The 23,751-nt window shown below is 38.6% G+C and overlaps 3 protein-coding genes across 10 annotated transcripts in view; 2 read left to right on the plus strand and 1 right to left on the minus strand.

The window, feature by feature from the left end:
* The window catches only part of LOC122972692 (microtubule-associated protein 4), a 121,827-nt gene extending 116,622 nt beyond the window's left edge, over positions 1–5,205 (plus strand). For 6 of the 7 annotated variants that reach the window (XM_044339943.1, XM_044339947.1, XM_044339946.1 and 3 more), the window contains one exon: positions 265–5,205. In XM_044339943.1, the coding sequence (XP_044195878.1) occupies positions 265–272 (8 nt within the window). In that variant the 3' untranslated portion in view covers positions 273–5,205. The remainder of the gene's footprint in view (positions 1–264) is intronic. The other variant, XM_044339944.1, reaches the window with a different exon arrangement.
* A 1,828-nt stretch (positions 5,206–7,033) lies between these two features.
* Positions 7,034–23,194, plus strand: ift74 (intraflagellar transport 74). The gene is made up of 20 exons (XM_044340116.1): positions 7,034–7,217; positions 8,150–8,283; positions 8,628–8,769; positions 8,969–9,017; positions 9,341–9,439; positions 9,599–9,659; positions 10,180–10,239; positions 10,983–11,044; positions 17,289–17,427; positions 17,695–17,757; positions 18,014–18,157; positions 18,810–18,850; positions 19,251–19,330; positions 19,872–19,925; positions 20,137–20,234; positions 20,424–20,550; positions 20,644–20,807; positions 20,953–21,078; positions 22,468–22,528; positions 22,659–23,194. Exons 2-20 carry the CDS (start codon positions 8,155–8,157, stop codon positions 22,772–22,774), a joined length of 1,815 nt encoding a protein of 604 aa, XP_044196051.1. The 5' UTR covers positions 7,034–7,217; positions 8,150–8,154; the 3' UTR covers positions 22,775–23,194.
* LOC122972785 (leucine-rich repeat-containing protein 19-like) lies at positions 11,051–16,742 on the minus strand. Of its 2 annotated transcripts, XM_044340119.1 has the most exons (7): positions 16,531–16,742; positions 15,207–15,316; positions 14,726–14,973; positions 14,377–14,488; positions 13,983–14,070; positions 13,056–13,268; positions 11,051–12,959 (listed from the first exon to the last, which is right to left on the minus strand). In XM_044340119.1, exons 1-7 carry the CDS (start codon positions 16,634–16,636, stop codon positions 12,649–12,651), a joined length of 1,188 nt encoding a protein of 395 aa, XP_044196054.1. In that variant the 5' UTR covers positions 16,637–16,742; the 3' UTR covers positions 11,051–12,648. The 2 variants fall into 2 exon arrangements, with proteins under 2 accessions (XP_044196054.1, XP_044196052.1); XM_044340117.1 differs by having other exon boundaries at positions 11,051–13,268.
* Positions 23,195–23,751: the final 557 nt, after the last annotated feature.

Raw genomic sequence — 23,751 nt, forward strand, 5'->3', positions numbered from 1 at the left:
TTCTGATGAAGGAAACATGGAAGGAGGAGATGCCAAGGCTGCCCGGCGATCTGCATCAGTATGTTTGACGATATCCTGTTGCCAGGAAACATCTCAAACATACTGTATAATAAATGTACTAACTGCGTGAGAGTTATCAGATAAAGTTGCCTTTGTGACTGCATCTAGTGTAAATGTGTCTCTCTCTTTGTACTGTATTCATCATGTTATATGCAGTCCAATGCACCTGATCACACCGTCATTTTTTGACTTCTTATCTTACAGGCATCTAATTCTGCTATCCCTTTGCCCTCCTCACTTCTTCATCTCAACCCCCCCCTATAACATCCTTCTCCTCTCTACCTTTGTCTCGACTTTTCTTTCTCCCTCACCTCCTCCAACCTTTCTGCTGCAGATTGAGTCTTTCAAGCTCAACTTCCGCGAGAATGCTCGCTCTCGCACGGACCACGGCGCCGACATCATCACCTGGCCAGCCCCCCAGGACAACAACAGACCCCACCCACACGTTTCCTCCTATTATCTACACCACAACCACCCGACTCCACGCAGTGTCTCCTTCAACGAGTCGTTGGCTTCTGCAGGCTGTACCGGCTCCCCCTCTGCCCCCTCCTTGCTGCATCTTCAGGGGGAGGTCCAGGGGGACAACAGCAGCCCCTTAAAGGGATCTTGACCTTTCTTGACCCTCTCAAGCTCTTAAAACCTCCTTTTATCTTTAAGCTCTAATTAAAAAATTATGACTCATCTAAAAGATTTGCCACTTCTAGTATCATGTTGTCATGCCTCTTCTCTCACATTTGAGCTCATCATCATCATGCACCATCGCCCTCATAGTTTGCCACCCTCACCTTACTATATTTGGCTGAAGCGACTGTATAGACTAAGATTGGGCCTCAGTGGGAATCTATGTGAAAGGAAATGAGCGGACGGAAGGTGTTCTCATATATTTTGGTTGCATCTTCTCCGAGGAGGCTAATAAGGAATTGTTGGTTTCCCACAGCCCGGTGGTGGACCCTCGGAAACCTGCGTCATCCTGCCTCCACACCCTAAAAAAAACAGCAGTTCATTTGTCAACTGAATGATGTGGAGACCCCCTCTTGGACTAACCCATGGCTCCTGTCACACACACACACACACACACACACATAGCTTCTCTTTTCCTTGTGACTTTTAGGGGCCGTTTGTTCCCAGTAACCACTGACTCTCTGCTTCAATAATATCATAGTAACTCATCGTCTATCTCATCGTCTCCTCGTCTCTCTTCACTCTCCATCTTAGGATCACTCACCATAAACAAGCTGACATACATACAAAAAAAAGCTAAACAACAAGTAGGCTGTTTGAACCATTTTAGGCTGTTTAACTCTTTATTCTCTGTGTTTGTGATGATGTGTTTGAGTGACAAACTTGTGTAAAAATGAGCTTTGGTGTTCTGATCTGATCTTACTTTCTGTCTTTTCTCGAGTTTTCTTTTTCCCTCCTAGTTTTTTAATTTGAAAACAAGGGTTTATTTATTTATTGTATGTTTCTTCCTGTATAAGCAATACAGCGGGACGGTCTTTCTTTTTTCCGATAGCACTCAGAAAATCTTGGAAACGCACAGGTTTTTTGTAAACCAAGGCACACACAGTGAAGAAAGAGATGACATTCAGAGGGAGGGAGAATGTGAATGAAGGAGGTGTTGCTAGGACGGTGAAAAAGATGCGTTTGAAGTGTGTTTTTACGTGTATGACTAAATAGCAAAAGACGTGTCGAACCTGAAGGTGTTTTGAAATACAATAGAGAGAGTTGCTTAAGTAGAGAAGCTTTAACTGAGCATGCAGTCCAGAGGGTGATGAGGAAGATGTTTAAACGCTGCAGATACAAAAAAAAAAAAAAAAAGTCTCTGACGTTAAAGGAGCTGTGTGTCTCGTATGTGCCTCCTGTCCTTCTTACCTGAAAACTACAGTAAACGAGGTCGATGCAGGCTCGCACCTAAAACTGCTCAGAGAAAGAGACTGTCGTAGTTGACGAAAACGGAAATAAAAATGCGAGGAGCGACTTGCTGTTTTTTTAAGAGGATTCTGTAAATCAAGGTGTCCTGGTAGTTGTTTGTAGTCATGGTTGTCGTCCCATTTCAGGTGTTTCTATTAGGGTAATGGTAGCATGTTGTTTGGCGGTTGGCAAAAAGCTTTCAGCTGGAGACTAAAAACATCTATAATATGTGTTCAGCACTTTTCTCGTCGGCAGTGGAACATGTGGCTTATCCTCTTCTCTTGTAGCAATGTATTCAACTGTTGCCTCCGATTGCCTTTTATAATGCATGGCCAGATAATATAATATCATGCCCAGAGCTGAAAGCCTATGTGCATTATGACTCAAGTGTTGTGGTTTGGTACCGTGTGTCTACCCCCTGGGGCAATTTGTAACAGTGATGGGCAGGAAGAAATCTATTCTGATGGTTGCAGTTTCACCTCTTAGTTTAGTTGATTCCAAACTAGGTGCTGATCTGTATACAGTGACTCCATGGCTCAAACTTACAGAGATGGATTATTGGTGGGATGGTATTTTTAATATAAGTTCTTTTTTTTTTTTAGCAGTTAATTATTTCAGTGATTTATCAGCTAAAAAAGCTGAGTAAAATTGGTTCTGCTCATTATCAGCTTGCCAGCCATCACTGCATCACATCCTCGCTCAGTTTTAAGTATAGTGTTATAACAAAGGCTGGGTATCATTTACTAATGCTACTGATACCATAACAATAATTATCAATACCTTAAACTTGCATTTGCTTTCACTTTAATGAAATATTTTTTCTACAAAACCCCTGTGTCATTTATGAAAAGAAGCCAAACTTCTCAAATGTTGACTGCTGTCTAAACACAAGCAGCCACACAAGAACTTTGCCAACGTTAAATAGTCTAAAATTGGCAACAGAAACTATCTGATCAAAAAATAAGTGCAGATAATTATGAATCTGACTGCATATTCATTGCCAGCTTTTCAGTTTTACATATTCATACTACTACAGACACATTTCAGATGGTAGCAAAAAATACCCAGCTCTAGTTATAATACTGATCTAGTGAAAAAAGGATCAAGCAATTTACAGTTTGGATTATATGCATACAACATCTCCACCACAGTTAATTTGTTTGAGTAATAAGTCAAATTAAATAAAATTCTTGTTAGAGATTTAACAAGTTCTAAAAAAAAACTAAAAAAAAATCATGTCTTTTTAATTAATCCAGTTTTAGAAGCACATCTTCACTGACTGCCCCTCAGAGGTGACATAAAACTACAGAAACACTCCTGAATTTTTTTTATTCAAACTGTCACTTTAATAACGGTCGGTGAAGAAGCTTTGACACAACTAAATTGCACCTTAATGCTGGAATATATCAAAGAGGGCTCACTGTGATGGAGTGGTGGTATTTAATTAACAATTCCTCTATGAACAAGTGATCCCGGATGACTTAATTATGAATGAGCTTTTGTGTGATGAAATGGAACAGAGCAAGAAATTGAATCGCAGGACTTTCCCTCCACTATTAAATCATGAATTGAAACACTATTCAGTTTATATTCACTCATTTTGTTCTACATCGGAATCCCTGTTAATTTGATTAACACGATTAATCTAAGCAAGAAAGATCCTGTTTTGTTTTTTACGTAAATGGGCAATAACGTCTAATTAATGTCTTCTGAATGCAGATGTTGGAGCGCTTCTCAAAACAGCTGTCATCAAATAGTTGAATTTCTTTGTTTGTGCCACGGCTGTTGGCTAGCTAAACTTCTCCTTGTGCCTGTCCCATAAACATGTTAGCTTTGCTTTTACCCCAGGGTTTTTACTTACCACTACTTATGATATTGCACACAGATGTATATAGATATTTTATTGTTGATGCTCTCTTATTGGCCCTAAAATCAAGAACAAAACAAAGTACCGCAGCAGCTGGGGGGTTTGGTGGGTGGGGGGGTTTCAAGGTTGTTCAGAACAGCTTTTATGTCCATGTACCTTTAATGGTTTTTGAAAGGGGAAGAACATTTTATCATGACTATTATGACTATTTGTTCTTATTATTAGTATGGCGAAAATTACTGTTGAAAAAGTCTGCCCTTTTTATTAGAAAGGGGCCGCTGAAGTGAAAGAATGTCTTTTGAGATATATTGTACTAAAGACGCAACACTTTTGTATATGTATTTATCGTTGTGTTACTGTAGGCTCATGGTGGTTGTGCTCTCATGGTTGGAGGGGTTTTACTTTTCGGTTTGTGCGGCTTCACAAACCATCCTGGAGTCTCTCCAAGGAAAAAGACTAGATTTTAACCCCAACGCAACAGTTACAAAGTCAGCTTGAGAATCTCATAAAACCAGATTCTCCTCACAGCCCTGTAACAGCATCTTGATATAGAAATGTTTAACTGGCGACATAGAGCTTCATTAATTCAAGACATTTTTATCAAAATTTATAGCATGGGTTGATGCCTACATACTATTAACACATGAGCACAAGCCCAGTCTTAAGAGATGAAAATAATATTCTGATTAGCTGGTAAACGTTTTTTTCTTTCAGAATACTGTGACCTCTACAGGTTCATATGATAAAAGAATAAAGCAGACTGGGACTAAAAGCTAATGCACCTGAATCATGACACTTAATATCACACAGTGGACCTGGGAATCTCTTGTTTAAACAGGCAGTAAGTGTAGAGGTCGATGTAAAGGCCTATAATTTTGGGAGCACTGCTGCCTAGCATATCAATACATATTGTACGCTACATATGGCACTCAAAGAGCAGCGGTCTGCCCTGGAGAGTCACACACACCGAGACCCTAACACACCCTTGTTTAAGGTTTAAGAAGACTAACTGTAGCTGTCAGGTTTGGCTTGTGTAACAAAAGGCTCCTGTAATCTATCCAAGGAGCCGTTGTAGAGCTTCATCTACTGCTGCCGCGCTCATACCAGACATGCAAGTGTAACACTAGCTAATAAACACCTATTGTACCTGCAGAGCATGCTGAAAAACAACAATGGGATGTGTTAGGTAGACTTACTATGTCATTTGCAGAACCTCCTTATTGTTTTTTTTTTGTGTGTGTGTTTTTTTTTTTTTTTCATTAATTTGAATTTTATTTTTTGGTTTGGAAAAAAAAGTGTTTATTGTGGTTACTTGTTAATTAGTGATGTGATTATTAAACATGAAATAAAATGAACTAAAACTCTCATTTGTGTTTCGCTTTCTTCTGTTTCAGATATTTTAACAGCCTGCACAGGTGTTTCCGGTTATTCTGATTGGACCATATTTTAGGTTGAAGTTGGCCAGATAAATTGCTTAGAGCACCTAAACTCTATATATTGTATTTTAAAAATGATGATGTTGTAAATGATGCTGCCCTAACAGGAGAAGGTTTAACCAGCTCATAAATGAAAACACCTGTATGCCTCGGGGCTTTTAAGTGAGGCTATGTCATTTTTGAGAGTAGAAATAACACATTCTTGCAAATTAAAAGTTAAATTAATAAGCAATGAAACATGTCTTTGCTTAACTCAGACACTTGTTCCGGTATGACAGATAACTTAAGCTGACTAATGCAGCAAATGTCAGCTAAATATTGCTGTGTAATCAACATTACTGAGTCAGTTTGCTGAACTCACAACCCTTCTGTACTTGTGCTGCTGTTACACTATGTTTTAGCATGTCACAGATAAACATTTGGTTTTATCACAAAGGTAAAACAAGAAGTAAACACACCATACCTTGACCAGAGATGTGTGTTTTCTGTCTAGACCTTTTTCCACAGCAGATAACACTGTTATTGCAGGACAGGCACAGGTGTAACTAATAACATTAATGACAGTTCTGTCCATTGAAGTGTCCCAATAAGCTGTGCCAGTGTGCATAATACCAGGACCGTGGAATGGGGACATCTAAATGGAATGCAGCCACTATTACGGTAATTAGTTGCACCTGTGATGTTCCTGTGTGACCTGTGATACTTGATTATATGAGGACTTTCTCATCAGGTTACTATCTGCTCAGCTCAGTATTTAACATTCTTGTGTACTGTACTGGGTGGAATTGTTTCAGGGATAGTTCTTTGATCATGTAAAAACATTAAGCAAGATGTAAGACTAAAGTCTGAATTCAAATGAAGCCTCCATGTGACTAGTGTTCTGCTAAATGTAGTTATTTGCTCTGACTGTATTTGCTGAATTGGAAGCAAAGACAGACACTGACCTCAAGTGGAGCCTAAAGGGATTGAAACGCTACCTGTTCTGTATATAGTCTACATGCGTCTGTTATTAAACATTTAATCAACAGTATAGACCATAGGTCTACTATGTGTTTTACACTTAATTCAACTCTTTTGCTCATACAGTAATCAAGATTTTATCATCAAAATGCTTAATTTTCAGAGCTCTTTCCTTTAGTGTTATAGGCTTTATCAGGCCTATGTAACGGTGTTATGATTTTGGCTCTTGAATAGCATGCTAGCTGACAAAATCAAGACTCATCTTGCCAAACTACGTCTGAAATCGCAGATGAAAGTGGATTTAGATTGGAAGACACATGAATGTCACATGATGTTGCACCAGGAACACAGTCTCCAGACAGGTTTGTTTGAGTACTGTGGAATTTTAGATGATCATGTGGGCCTTTGTCTGACTCACTCCTATCAATATTGTTTGGGTAAGAGCTGTAATTACGATAAAATGATTTCATGTTCATCTTAAATGATGAAATGGAACAAGAAAGCAACTTGAAATAACAACAACAATGATAAAAGAAAACTGAATTAAAAACTAAATGCAAAATCGAACTAAATGAACTAATTAACCAAAACACAAACAACATTTATTATTGAGACTCACATATAATTATATCATCTTGCAAATCAACTCAAAGCCTATTTCCTATTATACCAATCATAAAATAATTGATCAGGAAATATACACGGATGTATTGTTGAAACATGCTGATCATTGACTGTTCAGTGTGATGATGCTCTGAGTTGACGGTGGGGGCAGCAGCGCGCTTTTCAGCGTAAACTCTGCCTAACGTTAGCAGAAGAAGACGGTTACTGGGGTAACGTCAACATCATCTCGAGCTGCTACTCTGTTTTAATTTAACTATACCATTTGGTTGACATTTTAGTTAAACAAACTAAACAGCCGCTTCGGTTGGAAATTTTAGAGTCTACTCTGTCGACGAAAAAGGCCAGAAAGGAAGTTTAAGGTACGAAACGCTCGGTAGCTAACAGCTGCTTCGTGGTAACGAGCTAACGCTAAGTTGTTTAAGTTTAGCCGATAGTTCACGTTACACTATTTTCACAGATATAACTGCAATATACCATTATTATGGCAAAGGTTTTGGCAGATAAATTGTTATCCGTTCGGCAAACATTTTCTTGATATTTTAAATTGTGTGGTCATTAAGCTATTGGAAATTCTATCAACGGGCTGTTATTTGTAGCTTTCATCCTTTTAAATCAGTGTTAGTTAGCAGCAAGCTAACGAGGGTGCGTACGCTCTTTTGCTACAGCCTTGACAGAAAAACAAGGTTTTCCAAACTCAGTGACATTGCACGGAATCACATTGAATCACACGTGGATTAACTATGAGTGACTCGTTTTGTAAATTCTTCGATTTGCACTCACTGGTGCAAGACTGACTTTGGTAAATAAACCAACCTCAAACCAGCACAAACTGGACATCATTCATTAACTTAGCTGAGACAGATGCATGTATGAAGGGTAAAGTAACCTAAACACAGAGCTGTTGTTATAACTGATAAGTACAAAAACAGTGTTCTTTCTTCTCTTCGACCACTGTCCCACACTGACACCCCAACCTTGGGGCCCCTGCACAGATTTTAAGTAAGTGGTGCTCACTCATGAACCAAAGACCTCCAGCACTACATATTTTCTATCTTTCCATTCTCTAGTCTCATCCTATTAGCTGGATCAGGTGTGTGTAGGCAGAGATAGAAATGGAAATTGTTTCAGGATTCAAACCAGCACAAGGGAGCTTCACTTTCATCTTGGCTGCTGTCACCAAGCAAACATATTTCCAATCATTAAGCCATAGCGGTGCGTCTAGGTTGTATGAATTAGTTTCCAACCAGCAGCTCTAAATGTTGGATTTGTGACTTGTTTCCACTGGTGCTAGGCATCATGGCGAGCCAGCGGCCTCCCTCCGGCATGGGCAGGCCTATGAGCCGCAGTGGGTCTGTGGTTCCTGGGGCTGGAAGACCTCCAACCGCTGTCAGACCTCCTCCTACAGCTATACGTGTTGCAACTGGGGTAAGTCAACTGCAGTTGATGCATTTTAGCTTTGAGATACAAGCGCTTTCCGCTCAGTATACTGGGCACTTTGCTCCAGTATCAACTTGGATAGCTTGGAAGTCCTAGAGCCCAAAAAATATCACAATGCTTTGACCTGTTGTTATTATTATTATTATTATTATTATTATTATTATTATTATTATTATTATTATTACTATTATTATTATGTATTGGCAAACAAGACATATGAGAATATATCCACTGTGGTTGAATTAGGGAAATCTGTATATGTCCTCAGATGTATTGTCTGCTGATAGGTGGCACCTGGTCTGATGGGGTTTCATTCATTCATTTTCATTCAGATGGTCCCAGGTACGAGTGGTCATCCTGGTATGAGGGGCGGCGTTCCCATCTCCACCCCTGGAGTCCTGTCAGCACAGATCAAAGTGACTGACAGGCCTGTCACCCAACAGGGGCTCAGTGGGATGAAGACTGGCATGAAAGGTAGGTTTGAAGAGACATTAGCCGACTGTCACGTGGACAGATTTGTATTTCATTCATGGTTCGAATGTTAGCACAGAGATTTGTCTAATTTGTAACTGTGAGCCACGCTAACACAGACATTACATTATTACAAGGCTCACCTCTGTCTCACTCTCTCTTTCTCTCATCACCACACCCGCCCTTCTTCCATCCTCAAAAGGACCTCAGAGACAGATTCTGGATAAGTCTTACTACTTGGGCCTTCTCAGGTAACACACATTATACTGACTGCCTCTAAAAATATTTTCACTCATATCTGAAGTTATGACAGAGGATTATGCACACATTGGGCTATATGTTATTGTTTTATCAAACTAGATAACATATTATGACTTTGGAACAGACTATAGTAGCTTATATGTATATTTTAAAGTCTGCATTAGATGTGACACCAAGAAAGAAATGTGTGTTTTGTAAAACATGTCGAGCTCTTGCTGGTATCACTTTACTGCAGGTGTTTCCATTTTAAACTTTCAGTTCATACCAGTCCGTTGTGCAGAAGTGAATATTATTGTTGTTGTTGTGCTGTTAGGAGTAAGATCAACGAGTTGACCACTGAGACCAGCAAACTGCACAAAGAGATTGACAACTACAACCAGGAGAATTCTGTCTATCTGTCTTATGAGAAGAGGTGAGTTTTACTAGTTAATGCTGACAGTGTCCATTTTTTGATTCTCCTGAACAAAAAGTGAGTAAAGGAATAGATAAAAGGATGATAATAGTGCATTAGCATAACAACTGAAAAAACTCCTCAGTTACTAAGCCTTTGTTGTTTCATGTTCCTCTGCAGAGCTGAAGGCCTGGCTGCAGAGATTAGGGATCTACAAGGCCAGCTTGCTGACTACAACATGGTAAACAGCTGTAAACTAGTAGATGTTCTCAAACATCACGTCCTACCTAAACATTTAAACAAGTCATCCGATGCTCTGTCTAGAGTTACAGTATTTCAGTAGCTGCTGAAAAAGTAATTTAAAGTTTCTACATAATAAACATTACAAGCAACCGACAGAAAGAGCTTTTTTACCTTTCATGTATTTAGTTGGTCTAAACTCTAATAACCTACAGTCAGTGTTAAAGAATATACAAACACTCAAACAAATTACAGGCAGGACGGAGGTCCCCTTCCACTGCAGCTGAATGGTTTAATGGATATAGCTGTTAGTCAATATACTTAGAGATAACTAAACGCTATCTGAAATCCCATTACTGGAATATTACAAAAGCTGAAGCGGCTGATGAAATATGAGGTATTTTCCAGAAGTCTTGTATGACTTACAGTAGATTGCACAACCCTAACTAAACACTGGATGGATCCTACTGATATGTAACCTTTTGTTTAATTCAGTTTTGGGTCTTTATTTGTGTTTCTAGCTGGTGGACAAGCTCAACACCAACACAGAGATGGATGAAATGATTAATGACTACAACAGTGTAAGTATACATATAAGTGGAAAATTTTTTAAAAAAAAGTTCTTCAGTCAAGATTCTTCATGTCACCAGACACAAACTAAAATATGTATGTGAATATATAAAGTAAGTGAATGTATGTGAGCAAAACTTTCTAGGTATGTAGATCTCATTAATTTTTCATCAATTATTAGTAAAGTCTCATCTATCATTTGTGCACTGTTTGCAGCAACATCTGCAAAGGAAGTGATGTGAGGTGACATGTCCCGCTGTCTCTGGACCTTTTCCTGGAACTGAAAAAAATCTGTTCTCATTTACACTCGTTCTAGGAACTCGGTCACATTTTATGCCACAGTTCTTACACCTCCAAAAAGTCCCTGTGAGCAAGTTCTCAAAATGCTGCAAACTGTTGTGGCTTTTTGTCACACTACTGGTGACATTTCTTGATAAGTGTAACTCAGTGTGTGTTAGATAAGTATGAAAAATACTTTTAGGTCTCCTATAATACACAGAAATAGAAATTCACAGTCTGAGTGTCCAGATAATAACAAGTGACCCCACACTTATTAATCATAAGAAAAAGAGCAAAGAATGGATATATGTCATTTTTGAACAATTTAACTATGAAAAAATATGTGATAGGAGGGATGTTATTCAGCAGTCTGAGTTTGTGTGTTGTAAACAGTGCTCTGAATGTTGCTTTTTATACAAATATAATGTAAATGTCCTCTCATTCCTCTAATTTTCCTTCCTTTTCTTCCTACCAGTTGAAAGCCCAGAATGACAGCGAGGCTGAAAGCATTGATAGAATCTTCACTGAGAGGAGAGAGTAAGTACATGGTGGAGGTTTAAATTATGATCATTATAGTGCACTTTCTCCCACAGAGATTTGTGCGGAGAAATTATCTTATATTTATTGATATAAATTGTTGCCTTTTCTCAAAAATGTATATAAATTACTTGGATTTTCCTGCCAAAATAGCCAGTGTTCATTGTTTGAATGAATGTTTGAATGGAGGAAAGCATTGGAGAAGAAAAGCGTACATTCATATAAAGAAAGCTTTTAGTGACAGTAGCACGGCCAGTGGTCAAGTAGGAAAATTGTTGAATTAATATTAAGTCGTGGTCATGTTTATGAACTTCAACTGTATTTTGGAGAACAACTGTAATTTTAGTATGTTTCATGAGTTAACACATTTACACAACAATCTTGAATTTGTTTTTAGAATTTTAATTCTAATTTTTAGAAAATACCTTAATTAATAGATACCTTATACCTAGACCCTGCCTTTTGAAAGGCAGTAAACATTACAATGTACAGAATGCAGCAGAAGAATGAATCCCTGCTTTTTGTAGATAACATTAGGGCCAAGTAGCCAAATAAAAAGTAAACCTAGTATATAGGCACCAGGTGAATGATGCTGCACAATGTCAAAAATACAAACTAATACAGACTTGCATAAAATACATCAGTGGTCCCATTCTCTATAGGAAGAGAAACTAAGCAGTCCATGTTATTCATTTGAATGAGGCCAGTAAATCAACGCAGGATCAACACAGAAGGTACCAGCAGAAAAAGCATAGGGTCATTGAGAAAAAAAATTAAATCTGCCTCATCTTTTGATGATTACTCCATTCCAGAATATTAAAAATCAACATTTTAGCGTCTGTTAAGTCTTCAGACTCTTGGATTTGTTACTCAAACTGGATTTCCCAGATCATATTTCATGTGTCACCAGTACCTGAAACAATAGGGCCCCATCAACACAGCCTCTTGCATTGTTTTAACACAGTTTTAACAACTCTTTTCAGTCTGAATGACCGCTAATTTAGTATTACACAATAGGTCATTCTGCATCACATCTTTATCCCTTTTACCTGAAGAACTCACATAAGCTCTTGTGTTACCCCCATCAAGAGAAGCTTGCACTATCTTACCTTGCACTTTGGAGTTAGTTACCAGCTCTCCAAACTAGTGCCAGCAAACAAGCTGGGTGCAAATTAGATTTGAATATATAACCTCATTGCAGATCTTAGGTGAACAAGAGCTTAAATTTCATAGTTAAGTTTTTACTTCATATTTGTGGTGCTGATGTGATGCCACAGAGTCACATAGAATCAGGACAAATAGCTTGAATTCCTAGATTGCTAAACACTACAACAAATTCAAAGAGAGAGTCACAGGACACGTTTTTTTTTTTACCCTAAGAAAATAAATAATTAAAAAATAAACAATTTGCTGTCAGGTTATCCTCCTGAGGAAATGCAAACTGTACATATAGAAGACACATTATAATCTGATGTTTGGCTCTGTTTGTACAATCTAACCGCCACCCAGTGTGCACCTAGTTTTTAGATTTTATCTCCACTTCTCGTCACTTGAAGCTGCTGTGCGCTTCTTCGTCTTTCTGATGAAGTCCCCTCGCCTGCATGTCACTCTTCTCTCTTGATATATGGATCCTCAAAGTACCCATCCTCCTCCTCCTCCTCCTCTACCTGCCCGTCGTCTTGTTTAAAGGTGAATGTCTGATGGCTCACGTGTCTGCCTGTCTCTGAGAAGACGGTCGACACAGTGTCCTCCCTGCCATCCTCTTCTTGTTGCAGTCGCTTATGCCGGTAGTTGTGGAAGAGCTTGTACCAGGAAGGACCTTTGATGGCACCCACGATGAGCATGAAGATGCACAGAGTCGAGGCTGCAACACATGCTGTGAACTTCCATGTGTTGCCGAGCACGGGTGTCTGGTCTAGTTGGGGTTGGAGGGTGGAGATTGGGAAGAGAGACGTGTCCATTAAGTTATGTTTTATTTGGACATCTACATATATGATAGAAACTGTCCTACCTTTGTTGATGCCGAGGTTCTTGGTGGTGCTTGAAGTCAGGGTAGTTTTTGGCAAAGTGATTGGGACCTGATGCTGCTGAAAGTTGACTGGGTTTTTTGGGTCTGCAGTGGAGGATGAGGATGGTGGTGGTGATGGATAACATTTAGCTGTAGCCTCTAAAAGATCCTTTCCAGCCTGCCTCTTTGGTGAAACACATTTCGTAGGTGGCCCTGCTGTAGAGCCAAACAGGACATCATTATTAAGTTAACTGAATTACTGAGTATTCACTTAGTTGAGTAGGTCAAATGTTTGAACTGTGCCTGATTCACAAACTCCACAGCCAGTGAGCTTTCAGACAGACAGATGGCTAGTGAGAAATTGGACTTAAATGTGTGTATGTCTTGGTGTGGTCTTGAGGTTTTTGTAGGAATTGATCGACACAGGCAGAGACATATAATGTGAACTTAATGAGCAATGTATGTTAAGCGTTTGGTTCCTTCTGAGGCCAGATTTCCCACCACCTGCACCTGACACATAAGAATATCGCAAATAATAGATACATTTGGAAGTCAACTAGAGACCAAGAGACCTGCTGTGCATATCTTATATAATAAAGCTCTATGTTTTTACTAATTGTGATGAGAAAAGGTCCCAGAATTATTCAAATGAGCATACTTGTTTGGTTCTTTTGCAACATTGACATCTGAGAAAACTGCTTCTTGAAATAGAAAGTGAAGAGAAAATTGTGGAGAAACAATCCTCTGAAGTAAAAAGAATAATGTAATTTTTCATCAGGATTGTGTACCATTGATATGTTTTCATCTATATTTTTACCCACTCACAATGAAATAATGAGGCTAAACATAAGCAGGTAGAATTCTAGACCAGCCTGGATAAGAGTCACAGATGAGCTATAGTACTAAACTTTGAAGCTGTATAATTATTACCAAATCTAACTCCTGTTTCTTTGATCTCTCTAATGCTGCTCAGCAGCGGACAGGAACAGTTCCAGGGGTTTCCTTGTAGTTTCAGCACCTGATGGGACCAGATTGGATGAGGTTAAGGGATTGATAATAACCTGCTTAACACAACTAGATGATACAGATCCTACTGACAATAATCTACTGTGATACAAATGTCTTTAGGTTGTATTTCAAACTACCTAAATAATAGGGAGAAAACAAGGCCAGGTTAACACAACATGTAAATCTTTGACCTGATATTTAGTTTTTGCCAGATAATTCATAGTAACATTTTTTTTAAACAAAGGCCTAATAAATATTGAAATCAGTGCACATTTTAGGGACCCTCCAGAATATCCCCAGGGATTTTGAAGTTTACCTGTAGATGTTTTAGCCCTCTGAATAGCTGTGAAGGGAGACTTGTCAGCAGGTTGTTGGACAGATTCAGCTCTGTGAGGTCATTTAGACCAGAGAAAGACTCAGAGTCCAGGCTGCAATAACACCCAGTGATAGGATCAGTGGTAGTACAAGTACTGTAACACATACTTATACCAGTGAGGCAGTCCCCCTCAAATATTTTACCTTATTTTGGTCTGTATGTTTTCAAAAGACTAGAGTTTTACAGAGCTGTCTCAAAAATCTAACAAATTTAATGCACACTGACATTTTTATATCCTTAATTTAGTCACCACATATTCAAAACTTGTTCCTATTAGTTTTTTATTTACCTGTGGATCATATTTCCAGACAGAGACAGCACTCTGAGATGTGGTGCAACAGAGAAGTAGTGGGCTGGTATATTGGTCACCAGGTTATCGTCCAGGTGAAGTTCTACCAGTTTGGGAAAATGAGCCAGGGCTAGTCTGTCCTGCTCATTCAAAGTAATCTGGTTCTTCTCAATCACCAGTTTATTAATAGAGGTACCTTTGCCATCATAAGGAATGACTTCTTGACGGTTGGTTACGTTCTTTACCTGCTGATGGATGGACAGACACGTTAAAGCTTTGAGCAAAATTGAAAACTTGGAATCGGCTGCATTCCTTCATACATTTCTCATAAAATTTGTTATGATCAAAGTTATAATAGATGATCAATCTGAATAAACACAGACAAGAAGAGCATGAAAACATTCTTAAAAACTGTATTTGTGTGAGCTGAAAATATTTCCACTAATTGCGATATTCACAGTTATAATAGAGATTTTCCTACCAGTTTGTCTGCTTCCACAACCTTAGCATTGTTTCCCAGTACATTCATTGCTACCACAGCAATCATCCACCGCAGTAGAAGATGTTGCCGGCACCTGTCCATAATGCCTCCTTGAAAGAGGATAAGTAGAAAAACACTGAGTAACCGAATATAGAAGCTGTCTAGCAGCTAATTGATTAATCTGTTTGTCACTGAACCGCATATGTGTGCTTACAGGACGCTGCTACAAAGACTAGAGTCTTTCCAAAGCATCACTTTGAGTTGAGCTTTATGGGTAAACAGATTTCCACAGGTTCCTGTGTGTACATGCGTTGCCACACACTGGTTGCAATTCATGGCACATGTAGTTGCATGCTTTCAAAAAGTCAGATTAGAAACAGATTATTGCAAAATATTGCATCGTAACTCTTGTCTGTCTTTAACATTATTCTTTTGAATTACATTTGTTCAGGAAAGAACATGCATGCAGAGCAGAGTGACAGTGAAACAGCTTTCATGTAACAACTAACACAGGAAGTAGAAGGACTAGATTAAGATGCTCTGAATAAATCCAAGTGAAAAGCACAAACTATCTTTCCATTTTCTCAGTATGTACAGTATGTATTCCCTTTGATCCTTTTACCTTGCAGAGCATGAAACCTCTCATGTAAACTTAGATAATTGGAAGGGTTCATCTAACTATTAACTGTAATCTAGGTAATCATAGTCATCATTGCATTTGTTTCCCCCAAAAGATATGACAAAATGTTGCACTCCAGTAGTAATGAAAACCTAATGTCTGGTTATTGACTGATCATTCTGTGTATGTACAACTAATAAACTGACAAGTCAACTGAAGAATTTAGGTGTGAAAGCTGAGTAAGGGTAAATGAGTTCTCTTTTCAAGGTGCATCATGCAGGCAACAGTTAGCAGGAAACAACTACACCTATGCCAAGGCACATTCTCTGTATGCTAGCATACTTGACTAATAAAACTGATTCTGATGAGAAGAACCAAGATCCACAAGACCAGCTGCTGAGTAAGACAGAAAAATAAGCAAAAAGAATATATAACAAAAAGCAGAACATTGGAGTGTCCCTTTTTTCTCATTTCTTTTCTAGAAAACAAACTGTAGAGTTCTTGAAAGTTGAATTCAGTGAAGAACACTCGCACCTGTTGAACCCATGTAGATATGTGTCAGCTGAATGACCTTTAACCTGCACACACTACATCATCTGCCAGTGTCCTTACTGTTTTTTGCGTATAATATTTGTGATCTCAGTAGTTAATTTAATTTTTTGCCGTTTTACATCATATTATTGAATAATAAGCAAAGACACCTACCTGTTCCTCTGCGAGCAGTAAGACAAACTAAATTCAGCTGTCGTCTCAAAGCAGCCAGCGCAGCAATAGACCTTTGTTCCTTGTTGTAAAACCTGAAGGCTGACATGCACGGTTTCAGCTAGCTAAACATTTATGACTGTGGAAGTCAATCCCTCCTTCCTTTTCTTGGAAACATCTTTAAAACATGTTTGTATATCTATGAAATCTGTTTTTCCAAGTTGTATAGCCCATTTTAGGGATGGAGTAAATGAAGACTGAAGGAAGGGAGTAAAGGAAGCAAGGGAAAAGGATCTGGTAATGGATGACAGAAGGAAGGGGGAACTGAAGGATAGAAAGGGATGGGGAAAAGAAGGGAAAGGCACAAAAAGGAAGGTAGGTGAGAAACTTGGAAGAAAGGGAAGAATAAAGAAGCCACAACTGGATATATAGAGGGGAAAGGAAAGACAAAGAAGTCAAGGAGAAGGAATGGAGGATAGCAGTAAGCTAACAAACTGTTTCTACACATTTTTCCAGTCCATCTTGCATTCCTTCTACCCTTCCTTCATATACATCCAGCTGTTTATCATAATTATTCTATCTATCTTATCTATGTCCTGGGTTTGAATATGACCTGGGACCTTGTCCCATGTCTAGGTCACCCTTAACTTCAACATGTCTCCTTTCTCCTGATATTGTCTGATAAAAGACCAATAAAGATAAAAAAAATGAAACAAATAAAAAAATATCTCCCCCCACCCTGTTTGTGTTTGCTCTCGCAGACGAGAGGAGGCTATCAGGGCCATTGAAGAGGAGATTAGGAGGGAAAGACGTGTTGCTGACGAGGTTGTCCAGGCCATGCCGGCAGCAAAGCAAGAGAAGTATTTCACCATGACAACAACCAATGAGGAGCTGCTACAGGTATTTATGTAGTTTTACACTAATACTGTCATGATCCTACATCTAGTAGGTATCAGTGTAACATATGTATCACACTGTTATGGCACTATTTCCTTATTAAGCTCTTTTAGAATGAACTTAACTGTAAATGTGTTGGTAATTTTACACGTTGTTGTCATGTTGGAGAAGGATATACTCATACTGTAGGTTAATCTGCTGCCATGTTCGTCACCATGTACAATACGTCATTTTCCTTTCTCCATCTTCTCCTTGTTTATTGTTTTTCAGGAGCTGACTGTTCTCCAGGAGGAGCTGGACATCCTGCTGACCAGGAAGGAGGACTACGAAGCAGTGAGTTGGCTCAACAAGAGGAGAGAAGGGAGGGGGCAGGGTGGGAGAGAAAGAGAGGAAATGGAAGGGAGAAAAAAACAGTATGTGTGGAGAGAGGCAGGAAGGGAATATAGACTTGAGGGAAAGAGAAAGTGAAGTAGATGCTTATTCATTTTTGTGACATCCCACAGCACTAGTGTAGTAGCTGTGTTAGAAGCAGCAGTATGTGTAGTGTAGTGACAGTAGCAGTAATGTAAGTTGTTTTGTCCGTGTGCAGGAGCTGTCCCACTCACAGATAAAGCAGGAAGTGGTTCGACTTCATGAGACTTTGTCAGCACTGGAGGCGAAGCGTGACACCATGGAGGCAGAGCACAAGAGCCTGGGCTCCCCCCAGGAGGAGAGAGAGAAATTATTTAAACAGGTTAGCTTTTTCATTCTAACGAACAACAGATATGTATAAATAAAGTTTTATTAGACTTTTTTACATTACATTAATTTAAAAGTTCTATACATATCAAAAAAAAATCTACATTCTTTACATTCTTCTGTTGTCAAATTAATTGTGATAGCTTGGTATCACAATGCTTTTATGAATTATTTTATTTTGTTATTGGCTTTTTTTTCTGTCATCCTATAAGTTTGCATTAATTGCTGCACAGTGTTTTGTTGCCCCACTTGTTAGTACTTTTAAATCTGCTGGAGCCCATCTTTAAAGATTTATTTACAGTCATCACACTTCTGCAGTCATCTTTAATGTGGTAGTTTACAGATGTTGAAATCATGCATGAGAAAATATCTGTTTATGATACATAAAAGCAGGTGAAATTTGAACTCAGATTACTTAATTTAAATAATCTGAGTTTTCACTGAACAACATAATAAAATACAGTAAAATAAAGTGAACAGAATAATGTGGTTAATGTGTATGAGATCAACACACTAATAAACCAGAGTAAACTAAGTTGATTGAATCTGTGTTTTATATTGCTTCCTGTAAAAGGCAGTGAGAGGTTTCACATGACTTAACAGGCTTAGAGTCAGTAAAAAATAGATGCTGTTGTTTTGTTTTCCAGGTAAAGGAGGACAACCAGGAAATTGCCAGCATGGAAAGACAGTATGTATTGATATTTACCACAATACTCTGTTTGTTGTAGCTTCTAAATTTGCCATCTGCACTGTCAGGTTTCATTTTTAAAGACACACTGATCAGATGGTGGGCATTTAGGAAAATCACCTCCAAAGCAATGGACTTAGAATATCAGTTCTTTTACTATGAATTACTTGGATGAAGCCAAATCCAGACCACTGATCCATTTTGGCCTGCAGCATCTCTGCAGCTTTGTTGAGTAGAAGTTCTCAAAATTTTGTTGAGCTCAAATACTTTCAGGTATCATGAACTGATCTATTTTGAGGTACAAAAACTGATTTAAATGGCAAAACAAGAAACATTAACACTCACCCTGTGACCTTTGACCTCACCTCACCCTGTAAGTTAAATGTGTGTGTGTGTCCAGGCTGACAGAGATCAGGGACAGGACCCGACAAATCACTGAGGAGATCCGACAGCTGGAGCAGGACTCAGAGGAAGCTCAGGGTAAGACTTCATGACTGCTTTCAGCTTTCTATCATAGCGTTTACTCACTACTGCATGCTTCTGATACATTACCTCTAAAATCTGTTTCACATCTGTTATCATCTTTAAATGGAGACGATGACACTGTGAACTGCATCAAAGTCAAATCTGCTGATTATTTTGTGCATTTATCAGTTAATGGGTTAATCTATGAATGACAAACATTCCCACAGCTCAAGGTGACATCTTCATATGGATTTGTCTGACCAACAGTCAAAAACCCCAAACTGTTTAATTTACAGTTTTACAAAACAGAGAAAAGCAGCAAATATTCACATTTGTGATGATAGCATTTTTTGTTAGCCTGACCTGTATAATCCCTGATTATACACATTGTTGCCAATTAATTTTCTGTCCACTGACTAATCTTTTAAGCTTTAAATGTTTCTTTACTTGGACATATCACCAAACTCCTATGTATAAACTATACCTCCAGATAAAGTGTGTATTTAATATTAATAGGATTTCTTTCTAAACTAATAGTCCTTTGTGTCTCCATAAGGGGAGTGTCAACAGAAATACAAGGAGCTGAAGAGGAAAGAGGAGGAAATCGACCGTGAGTGCAGCATTCATATCTTTTTGTATCACAATTGTAACATTCCATCAATACATTTAAAAAGTGCATTTTCTGATATCACCACTAGGAGATGCTAAAGCTAACATTTTTTCTACTCTACAAACACCATAATGGCTTTATTGGTTTAAATATAATTACTAACAGCTAGTAATAAGTGACAGTAACTTCCCTCTCTCCTTTCTTTTTTCAGGGTTCTTGGAGTCATTTGAGGAGTCCAAGGCTCAGGAGCAGGAGAAGATGACCCAGAGCCAGGAGGACATCGTCTCCCTCCTGGAGCACTGCAGCAGGGTGAGGAGGAGGAGGAGGAGGAGGAGGAGGGAGGGAGAGAAGGGGGATTTGAGGAATGTAAATGTTACAGTAAGGGAGAGAGATAAAAGAACGAGCAAGGATGTTGGACAGAGAAAATAAAATACCAAGGATGAAAAAGACAGAAATTGTGGTAAAGAAGAATAAGTAAGTGTGCGTGTCTGCGTGTAGAACATGCTGCGGCTACGTCAGGTGGATACAGTGACAGCCAGTGAGCTGAGGAACATGCAGGAGGTGCTGGTCAGCAAGGAGACGGAGGTGGTCCAATCAGAGAGCACCGCCAGGGGACTGACGACCGGTCAGTGACACACAGAAACACCCCAGTAAATGATAGCTACTATGAAAAACCCAACATGTCAAACATGTTAAACATGCAAACTATCTTTGGCAGAGTCCCAGCGGCTGCAGCATGACCTGGAGAAGGTGCAGCTGCTAGAGGGGAAGATCTCAGGTGAGCTGAGCACCCTGAAGGAGCGCGTCGGCACCATGGAGTCTGAGCTGCACACCTACAGAGACCTGGACACCCTGAGACACGCAGCAGAGGAGAAGAAGACCGTAAGAGGCCACAGAATTGACTTACATCAAAATATTCAACCCCATCAGCTAACAAATGACCTTAAACCACATGATCTACCACATCTACCTCTGGTTAGCTTATCACAGTAACCTAACAAAACGTATGTTGTGTCTTGCGGTGCAGAGACTGCAGGAGGACCGTGTATCTCTGACTCGTCGCCGGGATTCATTCAGACAGCTGTTAGAGGAGATGAACCAGAAACACGAAGCTCTGAAGACCAAACTGCAAGAAAACGAGACTCATGCTCAGGTTAGTGTGTTTATACTTAATATGTGACTATATTTGTCTCTGTAGCTGGTGACATTGATATGAACATGTACACTCATAGTTTACATTTATACATAATAAAGTTATTCTACTTGTCATGTCTACCTGAGGTTACCTAGGTTACCTGCATGGTTCAATATTGAGTCCACGTCTTCAAAGCTCTTCACAGTCGACACAACAGCAACAATTATGAACCAACGGTGACACATTTGCATTGTTTGCACACAGAACGTGTTCAGTGACTACAACCTTCAAGTCTCCTCAATATGTTTCTCACTCAAACACAAACAACCAACTAAATTCTCTGGATCTGCAGCACATTTTATATGTTTACATCCTCACCAAACTCCTCAGTTTATGTTAAAAACTAACATGTACTGTATTTATACAGACAGCAATCTGTCCACACTGATATACATCTGTATTCAACCACTGGAACCACTTCTGTAGAATACACTGTAGTACCTTCTACAGAGAGCTACAAATCTTACTGTATTTACATAATATATACATTTCTTACATTATCAACCATTAAAAGCAACATATAAATAAAAACAATAAATAAAAATAAAACAATAAAAAAGTGATGTAACTTCACAGACAGCCATAAATAGATCCTCATGTGTATCTGACGCATGAGTTACTGTGTTCGTGTCTGCTGGAAGGATTTGCTTGTGTGTAAAATGAGCTGCTGTGTCCAGCAGTGTGTTGGTAAAGTTGAGTGTGTGTGTGTGTGTGTGTGTGTGTGTGTGGACTCAGAATTGAACAATGCAGGTAACCAATCATAAAAATCTGTAATACAATACTCACCAGAGTTAAAGGATTCCACATAATTTAGATGATCACTTATAATATATCATTATCTAAATTGGATTTATTTTGTTTAACTCTGTTTTTAACGTGATTTTAACCAGAGAACTGCAGGATATGAATTAAATGACGATTCAGTAAATTCTTGAATGTTTTCTTTCATATTCATTAGTTTATGTTGTAGTAGAACAACAATTCCATTTAAAAATATCTTTGAGGTGAAGAAACTGAAAGTAAAAAAGTACTTAGAGCTCTGACATGGAGGCATCCTGAGGACGGCTGCTATTATACAAAAGATGTCACTGGTAAACTTGGAAATATACCGTTTGGTGTTTAGAAAAACACTGAACATGAATTTCTCTAAGATCCTGTCTGATCCTGTCACCATCAAGAGATTTAGATATTAACTTTATCTCTGTTACCTCTGCTGCTCCATGTGCATAAAAATGGAAGTAAAGTTTCCTTGATAAGGCGTTAGCACCACTGTAAGGATGTTGTTACAACCTTTGCTTCACATGCTAATCTTGTGTTTTGATTTCCTCTTGTTGCTTTGTGTTCCAGCTGGCCAACTTGGAGAGGAAATGGCAACACTTGGAGCAGAACAACTTTGTAATGAAAGAGTGTATCCTTCTAAACTCTGAGTTGTTGTTAAGTGCTGCCACTCTTCTTCCATAGAAGACACATGATTCAGTGAGACAGTTGAGTCATTTCTTTTTGTTACACCAGTGATCTTTCCTTAACTGCAGCTCCAGTCATCGCCTCGAAATCTCAGGAGAGCGACTTCGACTCAGTCGCCAAGAACGTCTCCCAACAAGTGGCCGAGTACAACAAGATCCTCATAGACTCACTGCAGAACAACAGGAGTTAAACACACAGCACACACACACATACAGCTTCTATTCAACACACCTGCAGTCTGACAACATGTCATTTTACTTTTAGTAAGGCTCAGTCTGAATCTTTTATTATCTCATAACTAAATTCAGCCATTTCTCTATTTTCACTCTCAAGTCAAACTTTGTGAGTTTTGCCAGTTAAAACTATCAGTTTATAGTGTTTTTGCAGTTGGTGAAAGTAGCAGTTTTTTTCAGACTGTAGCTGCTTTCTGTCCTTTAAAAATTCCCTAATGCTTCTGTTAGGCAAAGTTTGTATCTAAAGTATATATCTTCTATATTTTGTATTTAAACTAACAGGAGATTCTGCTGCAGTCTGTCAGTAGGTTTCTGTAGAAGTGTGAATGTATCTATGAAGGACGTTGATCATTTAAATAAAGAGATTTTGAGAAAAATGTATGATGTCATATGCAACAAATATCAGCCAGTGTAAAGCCAGCTGTCAGGAATTTGAGGGTCTCTTCTTTAACTAATTGATTTCCCAAATGTCCTGAAATACTTAAAATTATTATTGTGTTGAACTGTTTTCCTGCCTTCTACAAAGACGCTGTTTTTCAGTGATTTTAGCGTACAAGCTGGTGATAAGTGATCCATCTGTGAACATCATGTAGTCATTTTACTAGTTGTATGGTAACGCAGTGCAGACTTTTTTAATCATTCCACAAAACTTATATTGCCTTTTATAAGTCAAAAAAATATAATCTACATATGGAAATGTTTACAAAATGACACTAAAAGCAGCATATTTTTACTCTAAACCAAAAGTTACCAAGCAACTAAAAAGCAAATGGATTAATTATTCATATTTAGCATTCAGGAAAAAGCTGAACAATAATTTTAATGTCAAAAAGTGCCATAAATTTGTTTAAATTTACATTATTTTGTCCATTTATCCGACTAGGAACTCAATAATCTGTCCCAGTGTGTGAAGCAGCAGCTCACATAAATAAAA

Source organism: Thunnus albacares, chromosome 21 (assembly GCF_914725855.1).
Source record: "Thunnus albacares chromosome 21, fThuAlb1.1, whole genome shotgun sequence".
Lineage (NCBI taxonomy): Eukaryota > Metazoa > Chordata > Actinopteri > Scombriformes > Scombridae > Thunnus > Thunnus albacares.

Excerpts from the sequence above, each read along its gene's own strand:
- ift74 (XM_044340116.1), top strand. The coding sequence starts at position 8,155 with ATGGCGAGCCAGCGGCCTCCCTCCGGCATGGGCAGGCCTATGAGCCGC. Across the intron at positions 19,926-20,136 it reads GAAAGAGGAGGAAATCGACC|GGTTCTTGGAGTCATTTGAG; the intron begins GTGAGTGCAGCA and ends TTCTTTTTTCAG. Across the intron at positions 20,551-20,643 it reads CGCCAGGGGACTGACGACCG|AGTCCCAGCGGCTGCAGCAT; the intron begins GTCAGTGACACA and ends TATCTTTGGCAG.
- LOC122972785 (XM_044340117.1), bottom strand. The coding sequence starts at position 16,636 with ATGTCAGCCTTCAGGTTTTACAACAAGGAACAAAGGTCTATTGCTGCG. Across the intron at positions 14,489-14,725 it reads TCTGGAAATATGATCCACAG|CCTGGACTCTGAGTCTTTCT; the intron begins GTAAATAAAAAA and ends GTGTTATTGCAG. Across the intron at positions 14,071-14,376 it reads GAGGGCTAAAACATCTACAG|GTGCTGAAACTACAAGGAAA; the intron begins GTAAACTTCAAA and ends TGGTCCCATCAG.